Raw genomic sequence first — 12479 nt, forward strand, 5'->3', positions numbered from 1 at the left:
TGAACGCTCATATTACGCCGTTTTGCGGGGTGCGGTAGGCTGGATTGGCCATTTTCCGTTTGGATGATGATATCTGACCATCCTTTTCACAGCCGGAAACAAGTGCGATGCAAGCTTCGCAGTACGTTCTTCAACATTCTTGTTGGGAATGGCGTTGAATTGGATGATATGGTTTCAGCTTCCGCCTCAATAATCCCGCATGCCCAGCATGATCATTTCGAAACAGAATAGGCACGTCATCTACGAGAACCTCTTCAAGGGTGCGTCTTGACCCTTCGATGCCTTTCCGCCTTCTAAAACCCCCTTGTGAATATAGAGGGTGTCCCAGTTGCGAAAAAGACTTCAACATGCCGAAGCACGAAGAGCTCGATGTTCCCAATCTCCAGGTCATCAAGGCTCTACAGAATTTGACCTCCCGGGGTTACGTCAAGACCCAATTCTCGTGGCAGTACTACTACTACGTTCTCACCTCTGAGGGTATGGAGTATCTCCGTGAATGGTGCGTTTTCTTTTTGCAATGACTTGTGCCCTTCCAACGACAATAGCTCCAGGCTCCACCTTCCCGCCGAAATTGTGCCGGCTATGCACAAAAAGGCTGCACGTCCCCCACGCCCCGCCACTGTTCTCCCTGGAGGAGGAGAGGGTGCCTACCGTGCTCCCCGTGGCGACCGCGATGACTATCGGTGGTGCCAATTCGCTGGTGTTGGAAAAGGCGGACCCAGGGATTAAAGGGCATGGTGATGAGTCCTATTATGACGAAAAACTTGTAGCATGGCCATGCATCTTTGATCGTATGCCTCCCATCTTTATATCAGCTTTTTTACAATCTCTATCTCTATGTACGCTGGGAGATTTTCAGCTTCGGGGTGACTCCATGACTCTCCGCCGTTTTCCTCGTTCAACCTCAACGTTTAATCTTGAGCAACGCAAGCCTTGGTTGTGATGTCAAGCAGCCATGACGGAAGACACATCCAGCCGCCGATTGTGGCCTCCCACCGGAGCAAAAACTCTGGAGGTTGTACATGCTACCTATTCACATGCGTAGTTGCAAGAAGGGCAGTATTCGTCGCCCTTCAAGTGAGGCCCAGGCCTCTACCTCTTTGATATTGATGCATGCTACGCTATTCCTTCCACGACCTGCTGTTTGTTGCTCGTTGTCGGAGTCTGTCTCAGGATGCTCCGCTATGTGGTCTGCACTACGAAACATCCATTGCATTCACAATATGTAAGTCACGATTGTCCGTCTTTACGAATCTACTATCATTAACGAGGACTTGACGAAAACCAATGCCATCCATCCATCAAATACGGGTGATATTCCAAAGCTCAAAAGGACTTAACCCTCCCGAAACCTCTCCGAACTTGATCTGAAAAGTACAATGCGTTGATATTTCAAAAAAGAGGAAAGAGGCCTCTGTAAACCGCACCTGGTCCGTGCCTCAACCGCCAATGGGGGGGAAAATCCACCCCTTCAAAGGTCCTCGGAGTCAAGGATGCTGCACGAAATATGAGGCGAATCATTTAAAAATTAACAGACTAAATGAAAACCACATGCTTGTAAGATTTAGAGGAGGTTGAGCTTGAGGAACCATTTCGTTGGGGCGGGTTCATCAAGGAGAAGGGCGAAGATGAGCCCGTCAATGGCTGCTGCCGGACGCGTTTCTGGCATTGAGGATATACTTATCGTCGCCCAAGGCTTGAATATCCCACTATTTTTTATATATAGATTCATGAATGTATCGGCAGAAATATGATGAGACAACGTACTACGGCCCGCTGGACACCAGGCAGGAGAGCGACGACCCTCTTGGGGTTCAGAGATTTGTCCTCTGAGTGGTTTCGACCAATGAAGGCGCCGTGTGGCGGTTGTGCATTGTGCAAGGCTAGTGATAAGATAGGTACCTGATTCGAGCGTCATGCATTCATGACTCATGTTGGTTGAACGTTTGAACTTTGAAGAACTCCTCATGTTCTCAACTCCAATTAGGCTCAAAACCCCTGCCATCCTCGCGTACCTCAAATGATTGGCTAAATTTGAAGCTTGAGAGCTCAGCGCCCAACGTTCAACGCTCAGCGCCAACTGAAAGTGACAGAGAAGGTGCGCAAGGATGCTGAAAGTGTGGTGGGTTGGCCGCTCTGCTGGCCGAGGGACATCATCGTACGTTGGAGGGTCGAGGCTCGACACTCCTAAGCTGGAGGAAGAGGTGTTTGGCCTTGTTAGGCATATCATCGTCATCATCACAATCCACCATCTCGAGCGTGCATTCGCGTTCGATCCTTTCCTGAGTTTCACTCGGCACCTCTCTAACGTGGCCTTTTCTGTGGAACTGCTCCAATGTTGAAGTTTATACAGCTCGACAGCAGGGTTTTTCTTCGCGCTTAACCACTCTTGCAGGCTGATTAGGAGAGTACCCGCTCTTAGAGATAGCTGCCTTTGGTCTATCATTCACCATTCCAAACGACATCGTTATCCTCTTCTCCCTGCACGTCAACCACTTGTTCATCTGCCCTCCCAGTCTCCGATTAGCCTCCGCGCTCAAAGGAGCATATGATTACAATCTCTATCTGGAACACACACCCGCATCCTACATTCCTCCCGGCAACTGTCTCCCGATAATTGTTGCAATCCTGCGCTCCGCCTCTGACCGGGACCCCCCACTCTTGCCCAGTCTCATTCCGCCTCTGTCCCTCATCCCATGTCGCCCAAGCGCCCGAGCTCCTTCATCCACCCATTCAAGGAGTGTCCGCCCCCCTGATGCTCTCCCATCTCTCTCGCCCTCTCCCGTGTTTTTTTTTCACCACAAAAGGTCGATTTTTAACAAACACCAAGGCACTTCCTCCGTTCTGGCTTTCAACCACCTAGTGCGTGGTTCGTATATGACATCACGAGGAAGAGTCGGGGTCAATAGGCCGCAGCAGCTGAATACGCCTCGCATGTCGCTGCGAATTGTCTGAGCTTTGGCATCTCTGTGCTCAGCACAATGTTGGGTTGTTCAATTCATACTCACGTAGATGATCTTCACGGGGAAACGACGCAGATGACCATCACACACGTACCACCTCACCCGACATCTGACATACCACCTAACACACATCACGACACTTGCACTCATAAAATGAACAACGCACCTCAACCACTCATACCGCTCTCCTACGCAGCTCCATCTGGTCAATCCCTTGGGTGGAAACGAGACGCCGTATGAATCTTTACACGCCGTGATAAGCTGCGGAGTTGAACCATTTCGACCCATTTATAGGGACGAAGGCAAGGGCAAGGAAAAACGCAGGAGGGGAGGTGGAAGTGGAGCTGCGCCAAGACGGGGATGCCGATGACGAAGAAAACGTTTGCAACGCTTGAGTTGAGTCCAGAGATGAATTTTGGTTGTTCATCCTGTTATTCGACGGGCTGTTGAGTTGGTGGGTTCTCCCTTCCCGTGACGATGATGTCTCGCTGACTTGAATAAAGGCCCAATTGCGGTAGCATCTTGCGCGCAGTGAAAGGCCTCTCGACGTGCTCATATACCTCTGAAGCGTTCTCAGAGTTACAAGGTAAGGTACAGGATGCCGTACGTACTTACGTATCCCCTTCCCCCCCACTATCACCACAAGGCTGACGGATCACGCACAGATTGACCGCCTGAACCTCGAAGATTGGGTTACCGAGCTGGACGGGCAAGATCTTCTACCTGTTAGGGATGTTGCGAGTAAGAGGAGGGGGGATAAGCGGATGAAGGAGGAAAACGTACGTTTCTCATTCTCCTTTTGTTGCGAGTAAGGACTGATGATTGCTGGGGGTAGTTCATGGAAGGACATATGATGGTTCACGAGATCAGAATATAGAACCGGGTCATCTTTTTGGACCCGCCTATAGAGTATGCACTCTTCCTTGCTTGGGTTTGAAGTTAAAGCTGAGCATGCTGGACAAGCGTCATCGGCAGATTGAGGAAAATCCAGAGTTCTCGGTACGAGATTGGGCTACAGAGACATACGTCTTAGGTACGTCGAGGTTGTTCTGCGTGCATAGACTTGTTCTGACTTCCCTTTTAGTTGGCCCGTTTTACTGACAACACTCTCGAACGCCCCTTCGCCTTAATCGAACATAAAGTCCAACAACTCAAAGACTACGTTGGCAAATAACCCTCGGGTACTCACACGCGAGCCGGCAGCAGCTCTTCATGGAAATCAAGAAAGCGCGGTTTTCTTCTGATACCCAGAAATTGTTTGGGGTGTGTTATTGTTACCCTTGATGAATGCGCCATATCGAACGCAACATTCGTCCTTTGGAGTAGGAAACCACAAGCAAAAGGAGGGAGACCTTTGAAAAAGAAACATTCACGTCCCGATCGTCTCCGAACCCACTCCGAGCATTCCTCAAGAGTGCTCACCCCGCCCCAAGCCTTCACCTTCACCTTTTCCCGTCTGCCCCTAGCTATCCCCTTCACGGACCTTCATCGACCGAATGTTCTCCCCCATCGCCCTGCCCCACTAAACCATGTACACGTCATCTTCGCGTCCTTGGAATATGAGCCTGCATAGTCGGCGAACAATATGCATGATTAAGCAGCCAGATAGTCGCTGAGGATGTCGGATTAATTGGTTCAAAAGCCTCCATCCATCCATGAACGTAGCATGGCAACTCCGTAGGTTCATCAATGCCACGTCATTGTCGTCTTTGGACCGGGGATGGCATTTACCCCGAAACCCTTGTAGTGATCCGCCTGCGATCCGCCTTGCGAGCCTTGGAAGAGGGTAAACGTAGTCGGTGGACGTAGATGGTGGACGTGCGAGCTACGCATAGGCTGTTGATAAACTCATAATGATGGGTACCTTGCGAAGGAGCAAGCCAAAATATAAGTCTGGAGCTAGGGGGGTTTAAAGCGTCGCGAGAAAGACGGCTACTGCAACGAAGGGATTGAGATTGAAGGAGCAGATTCTCCGATGGAAAATTGAGCGTACCAGGTTATTCAGCCGAGCCTTCTTCTCGAGACTCAAAAGGTCTTGCCGTCAACTTGCCGTAGACGTTTTCCACGAAAGATGGGTCTATATAATAATTTTGGTGTCTGTGAAGAGAAGTGACGGCGCCGCTGATAAATTCCAAGCTAAAGATGCAACGCGGGGAAATAACCAGTTGCGAGTTTGCATGGTATCAGCAAAAGTAGAAAAAGAAGAAGGGGTACGAGTTCGTTTATGTAATTCTGTCGGCTATGAAAGATCAATCGATCCGATGATGGTAGGAATCAAGTGGCTGTGCTGAACTCTGTCAAGTTTCAACCACCATCACCGTACCACAATTTTGTCTGAGCCCTTGAAAGTTTACATCCAAGTCGACAACTCGGTCAAAACCGAAAGAGATAGGATGTACTTTCGTTACTGCATGCGCATCCGCAACGGTCACTCAGCGTGCAGCGGGGTTCCCTTCCGACTGAAAATTCGGTCTGGGACGGCTATACCAGGGAGTGTGATTTACTAGGCATGCTTCAGGTGATTGAAATATTTTTATTGGCAACACATCAGTTGAATTACAGCCGTTAAAATCTCCACTGCCAGTGCTGAAGGGTCTCATTGTACACAACCTGGGCGATGACCTCAACGGAAAGTAATTCTGCTTCTGATCAATCTCTTTTGTTCGATTGTCCATCTTTTTAGGTCGACGCAGTGCTTGAGAGCGTATAAGTCGGGGTCGACGATGTAGCTGTATCGGAAATGCTCGTGCTTGAGAGCGTAGAAGTTGGGGTCGACGATGTAGCTGGCTCGGAAATGCTCACGCTTTGCCTACGAACTCAAAGTCAGTGATAAAGAAGAACCTCGAAACCAATGAACAGCCTACTTCCAAGTGATGGTGGAGGTCCTCTCAACCAAGTAAGGAGGTTGGTCGATGATTGCGTGATAGATCTTTTGTGCAGTAAGGACGGTTGGTTTAGCTTGACGCGGTTCGATCTATTGACGGCGGTTCCTCGGTGATTAAGTCTCTTCCATACCCAGGGCTCGGAGGACCTACCGCGGCAGTGGCTAGAAAGTGGGCGAAAGCGATAAGAATTGATTTGAGATGCATGTTTCTGGGGTTTGCTGGTAGCGTCCGCCTGTGTGATTTGTTATACAACTTACGGAGAAACATATAGGTTGCGCGATCCTCGGCCATCTTATCCCAGAGGCCATTTTGCCTTGTCAAGCGCAGAAAGATACCGCCATCAATCACGGGGGCTGCTAGGAGCTGCCCCTTCGAAAAAAATTGATGTCGCCTGGGTAAAATGGTAGTTTAAATTTGTGCTTTACCTCCTTGTTCAGCCGAGCCTGAATAACTTCCTCGCGTTAGCGCACTTCTCAGGTGGACCGTGGCGTCCTAGCACGCACCATGTTTTTTGGCTCACGCTGGAAAAGCCGAACTACCGTTATTTGGTTAACAACAATCAACTGTCTCTTCGGGTATTGAAAGGCTCCGGATAACGCCTACGAAGGAGGTGGAGGGTTGTCCGTAATGACGCCTGAGGCCACTGGACTATGAGGCAATGGCCATCCCGACTCCTTAAGTGCCCCGACAACGAGCAAAAAAGGCTCATTCACTTCAGGCGCAACTGTCGGATCTCGAACTGCCCTAAGCAACGTTTTCTCCTTCTTGGGCTATTCTTCCGAGTCAGCGCAAAGCTCAAAGGAAATAGGAAATCATCTCAGGGGATATACGACGCCATCGACGTCTCGAGTCTGCACCCGGATATTCGACTTTTCGAAGCAACCTTTGTCTAGAACATATTGGGCCGACCTCAAAAGCTCGAAAAATTTGTCGAATCTCAAAATAATTGTCAGGACGTTATCGCACGTTCACGGGAAAAGAAATTTCTGGATTAACCCACTCATAATATTCCTTCCCCGCGATCTTGTGTTTCTGGCACACCCTGGAAAAGCCGAACTCCCGTTATTCAGTCAACAACAACCAAATGTCTCTTCAGTACTAAAAGAATCCGGATAACGCCTACGAAGGAGGTGGAGGATTGCCCGTAATCACGCCTGAGGCCACTGGATTTTGAGGCAATAACCACCCTGATTCCCTTGAGCGCTCCGACAACGAGCAAAAAAGGCTCATTCGCTTTAGGCTTGGGCACCACAGCAAAAATATTACCTGCTGTCTGTTCAAAACGGCTAACGTTGGCGGAATCGCCTCTTGATATGTTGATTAATAAGGGCCTTTGGGGATCAACGTGGTCCAACTATCGAGCATTATAAAGGCCGATGAGAGTTTGTAAATTTTGCATTTTCCCTCGCAAGAAAAAATGCTTGTATCCGCTCTCTTCACGGTCACTCTTTTACAGACAGTTAGTGCGTCGATAGGACCGAAAGCGAACGTCCATATCGTTAACAATTACATACAACCAGATGGCTTCAATCGCTCGTACGTCCTCCAGTACCTTTCGTAAATGTTTATAACATTCCATTTTTTGCTACTTCCCAGCGCCGTTCTTGCCGGTGCCTCGTCGACGGTTGGGACATTCCCCTAACCTCTTATTGTTGGCACCAAGGTTGGACATTTTCTTCCCCGGTGAACCTCGAATTAACGTCAATCCTCACATTCTTCTTGAATGTAGCCGATCACCTGACCGACACGACAATGTTGAGAAGCACTAGCATGGTAAGCTTGATTTATCTTCAGCCCTCTCATTTTACTAAACCGATGTTTTCTGAATCTATAGCATTGGCACGACATGTTCCAGCATGGCTCCAGCTGGGCAGACGGTCCAGTTGGAGTGACGCAGTGCCCCATCGCCCCTGGTAACTCATTTTTATACCAGTTCTCTGTTCCTGATCAGGCCGGAACCTTTTGGTACCATTCCCACCATTATACGTTGACCGTCGACCTGATGTTCTGCCCCAACTCATCCTCACATTCTCGTTTCAGCCACGCAATATTGCGACGGCTTGAGAGGCGCTTTGGTGGTTTACGATCCTTATGACCCATACAGGCATTTGTTCGTATTTTGTCCGAAATTGGCTGTTTCTCGCATCTACTAGCTTTCGCCTATAGGTATGATTTTGATAATGGTAATGGCGCTGTCAATTTCGGGAGATACTTACTAATTATTCTGAACCAGAATCAACTGTCATTACACTCGCGGACTGGTAAGAATTTTCCGTGCCGAGTCGCCATTTCTAAAATTAAAATTAAAGGTACCATACCCCCGCTCCATCCGCCGGCCTCGTCCCTACAGCAGACTCGACATTGATCAACGGGAAGGGTCGTTATTCTGGCGGACCTACTTCTTCCTTTTCGACCATCAGCGTTCAGCACGGCGCGCGCTACCGCTTCCGCTTAGTCTCGATTTCTTGCGACCCCAATTTTACTTTCTCCATTGACGGACATAACGTGGCATGTTTCGCATTTCTTTCTTCTGAACTGCTCCGTTAATAATAAGACATACAGAGCATCATCAAAGTCGACAGCATCAATGTTCAACCGACAACTGTGGACTCCATTCAGATCTTCGCTGGACAGAGATATTCTTTCATTTTGACGGCTAATCGGCCAGTTGCTAACTACTGGGTACGTGCACTACCTAATCTCGGGACGCAAGGCTTCTCCGGGGGAGTCAACTCGGCCATTCTCCGCTATTCCGGTGCTCCTAACTCGGATCCTACAACAAATCAAACTACCAGCGTCATTCCCATGCTTGAAACCAACCTCCACCCGTTGTCGAACCCAGGCGCTCCAGGAAAGCGAGTTGCTGGAGGTGCTGATGTCAATATCAATCTGAATATCGCGCTTAACTTCACGGAATTTCTATTCACTGTAAACGGGGCGACTTTTCAACCACCTACGGTACCTGTTCTTTTACAGATCCTAAGTGGCGCCGAGACCGCACAGGATTTGTTGCCTACTGGAGGTGTATATACCCTTTCTCGCAATAAGGTTGTTGAACTTTCACTGCCTGGAGGCGCGGCCAGAAGTCCCGTATGTGCTCACTTTGTCATCTTTCTTAAAATGAAAATAATATTCAATCAACGATTTCCCAGCATCCCATTCATTTACACGGAGTACGTTTGTGTTTTCTTGGGAATGCCTACTAATAAGCGCAACTTCAACAAAAATAGACTGCCTTTGACGTTGTGTGTAGTGTGGGAAATTCAACTTACAATTATGTAAACCCTGTCCGTCGGGATGTGGTCAGTATAGGAGGAGCTGGAGACAACGTCACCATTCGTTTTACTACGGACAATCCGGGCCCATGGATTTTGCATTGGTGAGAGCGCTTTATTCTTCTATGGATCACGAGCTCTCAAATTTTATTCAGCCACATCGACTGGCATCTCAACCTGTATGTCTTTCGATGACTTCCTTGTTAATGGCTTTCACCGATAATACTTTCTAGCGGATTGGCGGTCGTGTTCGCTCAAGACGTTCCGTCGATCGCTACTAGCACCCATCCTAGTATGTTCCTTTCGTGTCTAGACCTCTAGTTTTTGATTATATTTTTACACAGCCGCATGGGATAAACTGTGCCCCACCTAGTACGACGCTCTTCCCACTGAATCCTTCACATAATTATACAACCACCGTCCTTGAAAACTGTCCTTAAGACTTGTATCGGACTTGAAGGACAACCTGGTTATATTTTCTACTTACGGTGTATCTACCAACTCTTTTTCCTCGTTTTGTATTTACTTATGATGTATCAGACGCGTCGCAGTAGAGAATTGGTAGAGAAAGGACAACCTACTAATGTTTTTGAAGTATGTAGGAATAGTAAAACTCGGACAACAGTAGGAGGTACTCCTGACATACCTACATACATCATACCCGTGGCCTCATTTATATATAAAGCGAGTAAAGCGCGATTTTGTTGTCTCGAGATTTAGCATTTTATTGGTTATCATTATTATTTCTATGATGTGCAGTACCTTGTTTGGCCTTGTGAGCTTTACCGTACCTTACGTGACTTGCACATTTTCGACTTGATTCTTAATCCATTCCTGCAATGCTTTAGACGACATCCTTGGAACCTTTACACACAAATTTCACTTTGGAATTTAACTAAGGACATATTCCAAGAGCGGATCTGACTCATACTCAAAGAGCTAACCTTGGTAGCACCGCTTCCACCTCCTCTAAAAGGGTTCTGTCTCGACTGTCGGGTTTTCTCTACTTTGTCGCCATGTCTTCTCGTTCTCGATGGGGCCCACTGCCCTCACTGCTTGTATTGTCGCCTGTTCTCATTGGTCCGCCGTGGTTGGCTTACAGGCGACATCGCTGTAAGTGCAAACTTCTTGATAGGAACTGTCAACTTATACGCAACTAGATCTGCCTGCAGCTTTGACTGGGCTGTAAGTATACTTTTGAGCACGTTCTTTCTGGTCCCAAGCTGACGGTTGTAGATCGAATCCTGTAACGGGCCTTCCTCATATCTCAGAAGCGCAAATCCTCGGCGTTGTGAAGCATCTATCAGAAGGCATTGGTTATCGGACTGTAGGCACCTCGGAACATGCCCTGGCGGACAAATACATGGTTGCGCAAGCGGAAGAGGTCAAGAAGAACTGTGAGAAACTAGTAGCGGAAAGTGGAAGGAAGCTGAAATGTGAGGTGTGTAGGCAGGAAGGAAGTGCGAGCCACAGGTGTGTACAACAATGCATCTCAATCTTCTTTTGCTTAACCCCTTCTGCAAAGATTTGATATGACGGGCAAACGTCTCTACAAGACCCACGTTAATCATAGTGTACTTTGCGCACATTGGAGGCCTGTTCTTTATGAACACCTTCACTACCGCCAAGATCCTCTACACCTTCCTTTCCGCCGCTTCACTCATTCTCGTGCGAGTGACTTTTGTCGATCCCGCGCCTGCGTTGAAGAGGGTTCTTCCAAGAACAGAGGAGGGGGATGATCGCAGTCGTCGCTGGGCTGGTTGGTCGGTCCCAAACCTCGTTGCTTTGGTGATGACCTTCATGTTGAAGAAGGGGTTGAGCTGGTTTAGCAACCCCTTTGCTCCTTTGGCCCTGTACGGACCAGCGTCTTTGTTGGGTGAGTTCTTCAGTCATCCTCACCGTCTTTAATCAAGACCTACGAGAGAACGTAGGTGTACTCCTCTCACAATACCTGTCCACGAAAAAACGGTGTTCACTTCCTTACTCCTCATGCAATCGGGCCTTGCGGTCCTAGTGCAGCTTCTCCAAGTCGGCTCCGCGGCCACTGGGTTTTTCCTCTGTGCTCTCCCGCTTTTCGTCGCATTCTCATCAACCCCTTCTTCTCCAGGAATACCAATATTATTTCCCTGGCCACGTATTTCCTTGGAATTTGGCCCTTGCTCACAGGTTCTTTGCTCACGATTCCTACGATCGAGGTTTTTGTCCCTTTGGTAGGTGTGTCTCTTTTATCTTTACACCTCTTATTCACCATGCTTGTGATAGATGGGTCGCGTTGGCGCTCAAGTCCCAACGGACAATATCGCCTCACTCGTCAGCGGTCTCGGCGCACAGTCCCCCCCTTGGTAAGGCCCCTTGCACATAGATTCGGGCGCCGGGCGCTGTTGCGTGGGTATTGTTACTGAGCATGACGACGTTTGCGCTGATTGGTATGATCGCCATGAGGACACAGTTCGACGAGATGCACCAGAAGAGGTTGTTTGTTTTGCATTTGGAGAATGTATGTTTTTGTTTTGGAATAGAACTTAATGCTTATAATGGTGGTTTTGGTGGTTAGATCACCTCGCAGGAGGGACACCTGCACCTTGCAGCGGCGGATGGCGCACTGGGTTTCGAGCTTCTCGTGCAAGACATCGTGAATGACTCTGGAGCGACGGACGTCGCGCCTATCTCTGTTCATCGCGAATGGATGTCGCGCCTATCCCTGCTGTGATGGATGGCTATAACTCTGATTGGGACTCGCTGTACCCATTCTTTACTGTGACCTTTGGCCTGAATCTGCTTTCCTGCAGCAGCTGATACCTTTGTAGTTCTTGACCCTTACAAGGTCCCGCTGGATGTGGAGCCGGGACACGTATCTCTTTGGGTTAAGGAGAAGGCGTTTGTAGTGTCTGCCTTAATGATGTCAAGGACTTGATCGCTATGACGCGGAGCTTGACTATCAAGGTTGACCATGCAGTTGCCATGCAGGTCTTATTTGGACAAGTGCGTTTCCTTTTTTCCCCGATTTCTACGCACATCGACTTAATTGAAACCCTTGTCAGCCATCGCCTTTGACGCTCACGTTCTCAAGTGGAGTTTGGACGACAGTGCCCGGCATCACGTCAAAGAGGACCTCTGCTTGCAAACCGGACAGTTGTAAGTCTGTCCATTAAAACTCACCCTCTATTGTTCATTCCCCCACCATACTAGGTCCTCGTCACGCACCACGTCGAACTAGTCCTTCCCGGCGCCAACTACCTCGTCAGAATGCTTGACGGGCGTATTGATACTCAAGGTCCCATTCAGGAGTTACAGGCGCAAGGTGTCCTGCAGAATATCACGCTGGACGCCGCTGTTGAAGTAAAGAAGGAAGAGCT

The 12479-nt window shown here is 48.7% G+C and overlaps 6 protein-coding genes across 6 annotated transcripts; 4 read left to right on the plus strand and 2 right to left on the minus strand.

Moving 5' to 3' along the window:
• Window positions 1-208: 208 nt before the first annotated feature.
• Window positions 209-684, plus strand: LACBIDRAFT_163607 (40S ribosomal protein S10; the record flags this gene model as incomplete). Its single annotated transcript, XM_001886644.1, has 3 exons — window positions 209-264; window positions 317-499; window positions 552-684. Coding segments are annotated over 3 exons (372 nt in total), but the record flags the coding sequence as incomplete, so codon positions are not given.
• Window positions 685-1564: 880 nt separating this feature from the next.
• Window positions 1565-2252, minus strand: LACBIDRAFT_332261 (uncharacterized protein; the record flags this gene model as incomplete). The annotated part of the gene is made up of 3 exons (XM_001886737.1): window positions 1565-1696; window positions 1768-1902; window positions 2163-2252. 3 exons carry the CDS (start codon window positions 2250-2252, stop codon window positions 1565-1567), a joined length of 357 nt encoding a protein of 118 aa, XP_001886772.1.
• A 1071-nt stretch (window positions 2253-3323) lies between these two features.
• LACBIDRAFT_308344 (uncharacterized protein) lies at window positions 3324-3840 on the plus strand (the record flags this gene model as incomplete). Its single annotated transcript, XM_001886645.1, has 4 exons — window positions 3324-3343; window positions 3467-3566; window positions 3629-3742; window positions 3799-3840. The coding sequence occupies 4 exons, from the start codon at window positions 3324-3326 to the stop codon at window positions 3838-3840; spliced, it is 276 nt and encodes a 91-aa protein (XP_001886680.1).
• A 1746-nt stretch (window positions 3841-5586) lies between these two features.
• On the minus strand, window positions 5587-6354 carry LACBIDRAFT_332262 (uncharacterized protein; the record flags this gene model as incomplete). Its single annotated transcript, XM_001886738.1, has 4 exons — window positions 5587-5772; window positions 5999-6009; window positions 6106-6217; window positions 6352-6354. 4 exons carry the CDS (start codon window positions 6352-6354, stop codon window positions 5587-5589), a joined length of 312 nt encoding a protein of 103 aa, XP_001886773.1.
• A 911-nt stretch (window positions 6355-7265) lies between these two features.
• lcc1 (laccase, multicopper oxidase, benzenediol:oxygen oxidorectuctase) lies at window positions 7266-9496 on the plus strand (the record flags this gene model as incomplete). Its single annotated transcript, XM_001886646.1, has 14 exons — window positions 7266-7384; window positions 7445-7460; window positions 7514-7621; window positions 7683-7830; window positions 7889-7958; window positions 8015-8031; window positions 8082-8109; window positions 8158-8353; window positions 8411-8938; window positions 9001-9021; window positions 9079-9227; window positions 9279-9302; window positions 9357-9415; window positions 9468-9496. The coding sequence occupies 14 exons, from the start codon at window positions 7266-7268 to the stop codon at window positions 9494-9496; spliced, it is 1512 nt and encodes a 503-aa protein (XP_001886681.1).
• A 643-nt stretch (window positions 9497-10139) lies between these two features.
• LACBIDRAFT_332264 (uncharacterized protein) lies at window positions 10140-12377 on the plus strand (the record flags this gene model as incomplete). Its single annotated transcript, XM_001886647.1, has 13 exons — window positions 10140-10236; window positions 10284-10308; window positions 10360-10520; window positions 10573-10596; window positions 10697-10882; window positions 10953-10999; window positions 11055-11333; window positions 11386-11433; window positions 11486-11620; window positions 11678-11829; window positions 12009-12105; window positions 12165-12258; window positions 12313-12377. The coding sequence occupies 13 exons, from the start codon at window positions 10140-10142 to the stop codon at window positions 12375-12377; spliced, it is 1410 nt and encodes a 469-aa protein (XP_001886682.1).
• Between the last annotated feature and the right edge of the window lie 102 nt (window positions 12378-12479).

This window comes from Laccaria bicolor, genomic scaffold, assembly GCF_000143565.1.
Source record: "Laccaria bicolor S238N-H82 LACBIscaffold_39 genomic scaffold, whole genome shotgun sequence".
Classification (NCBI taxonomy): Eukaryota; Fungi; Basidiomycota; class Agaricomycetes; order Agaricales; family Hydnangiaceae; genus Laccaria; species Laccaria bicolor.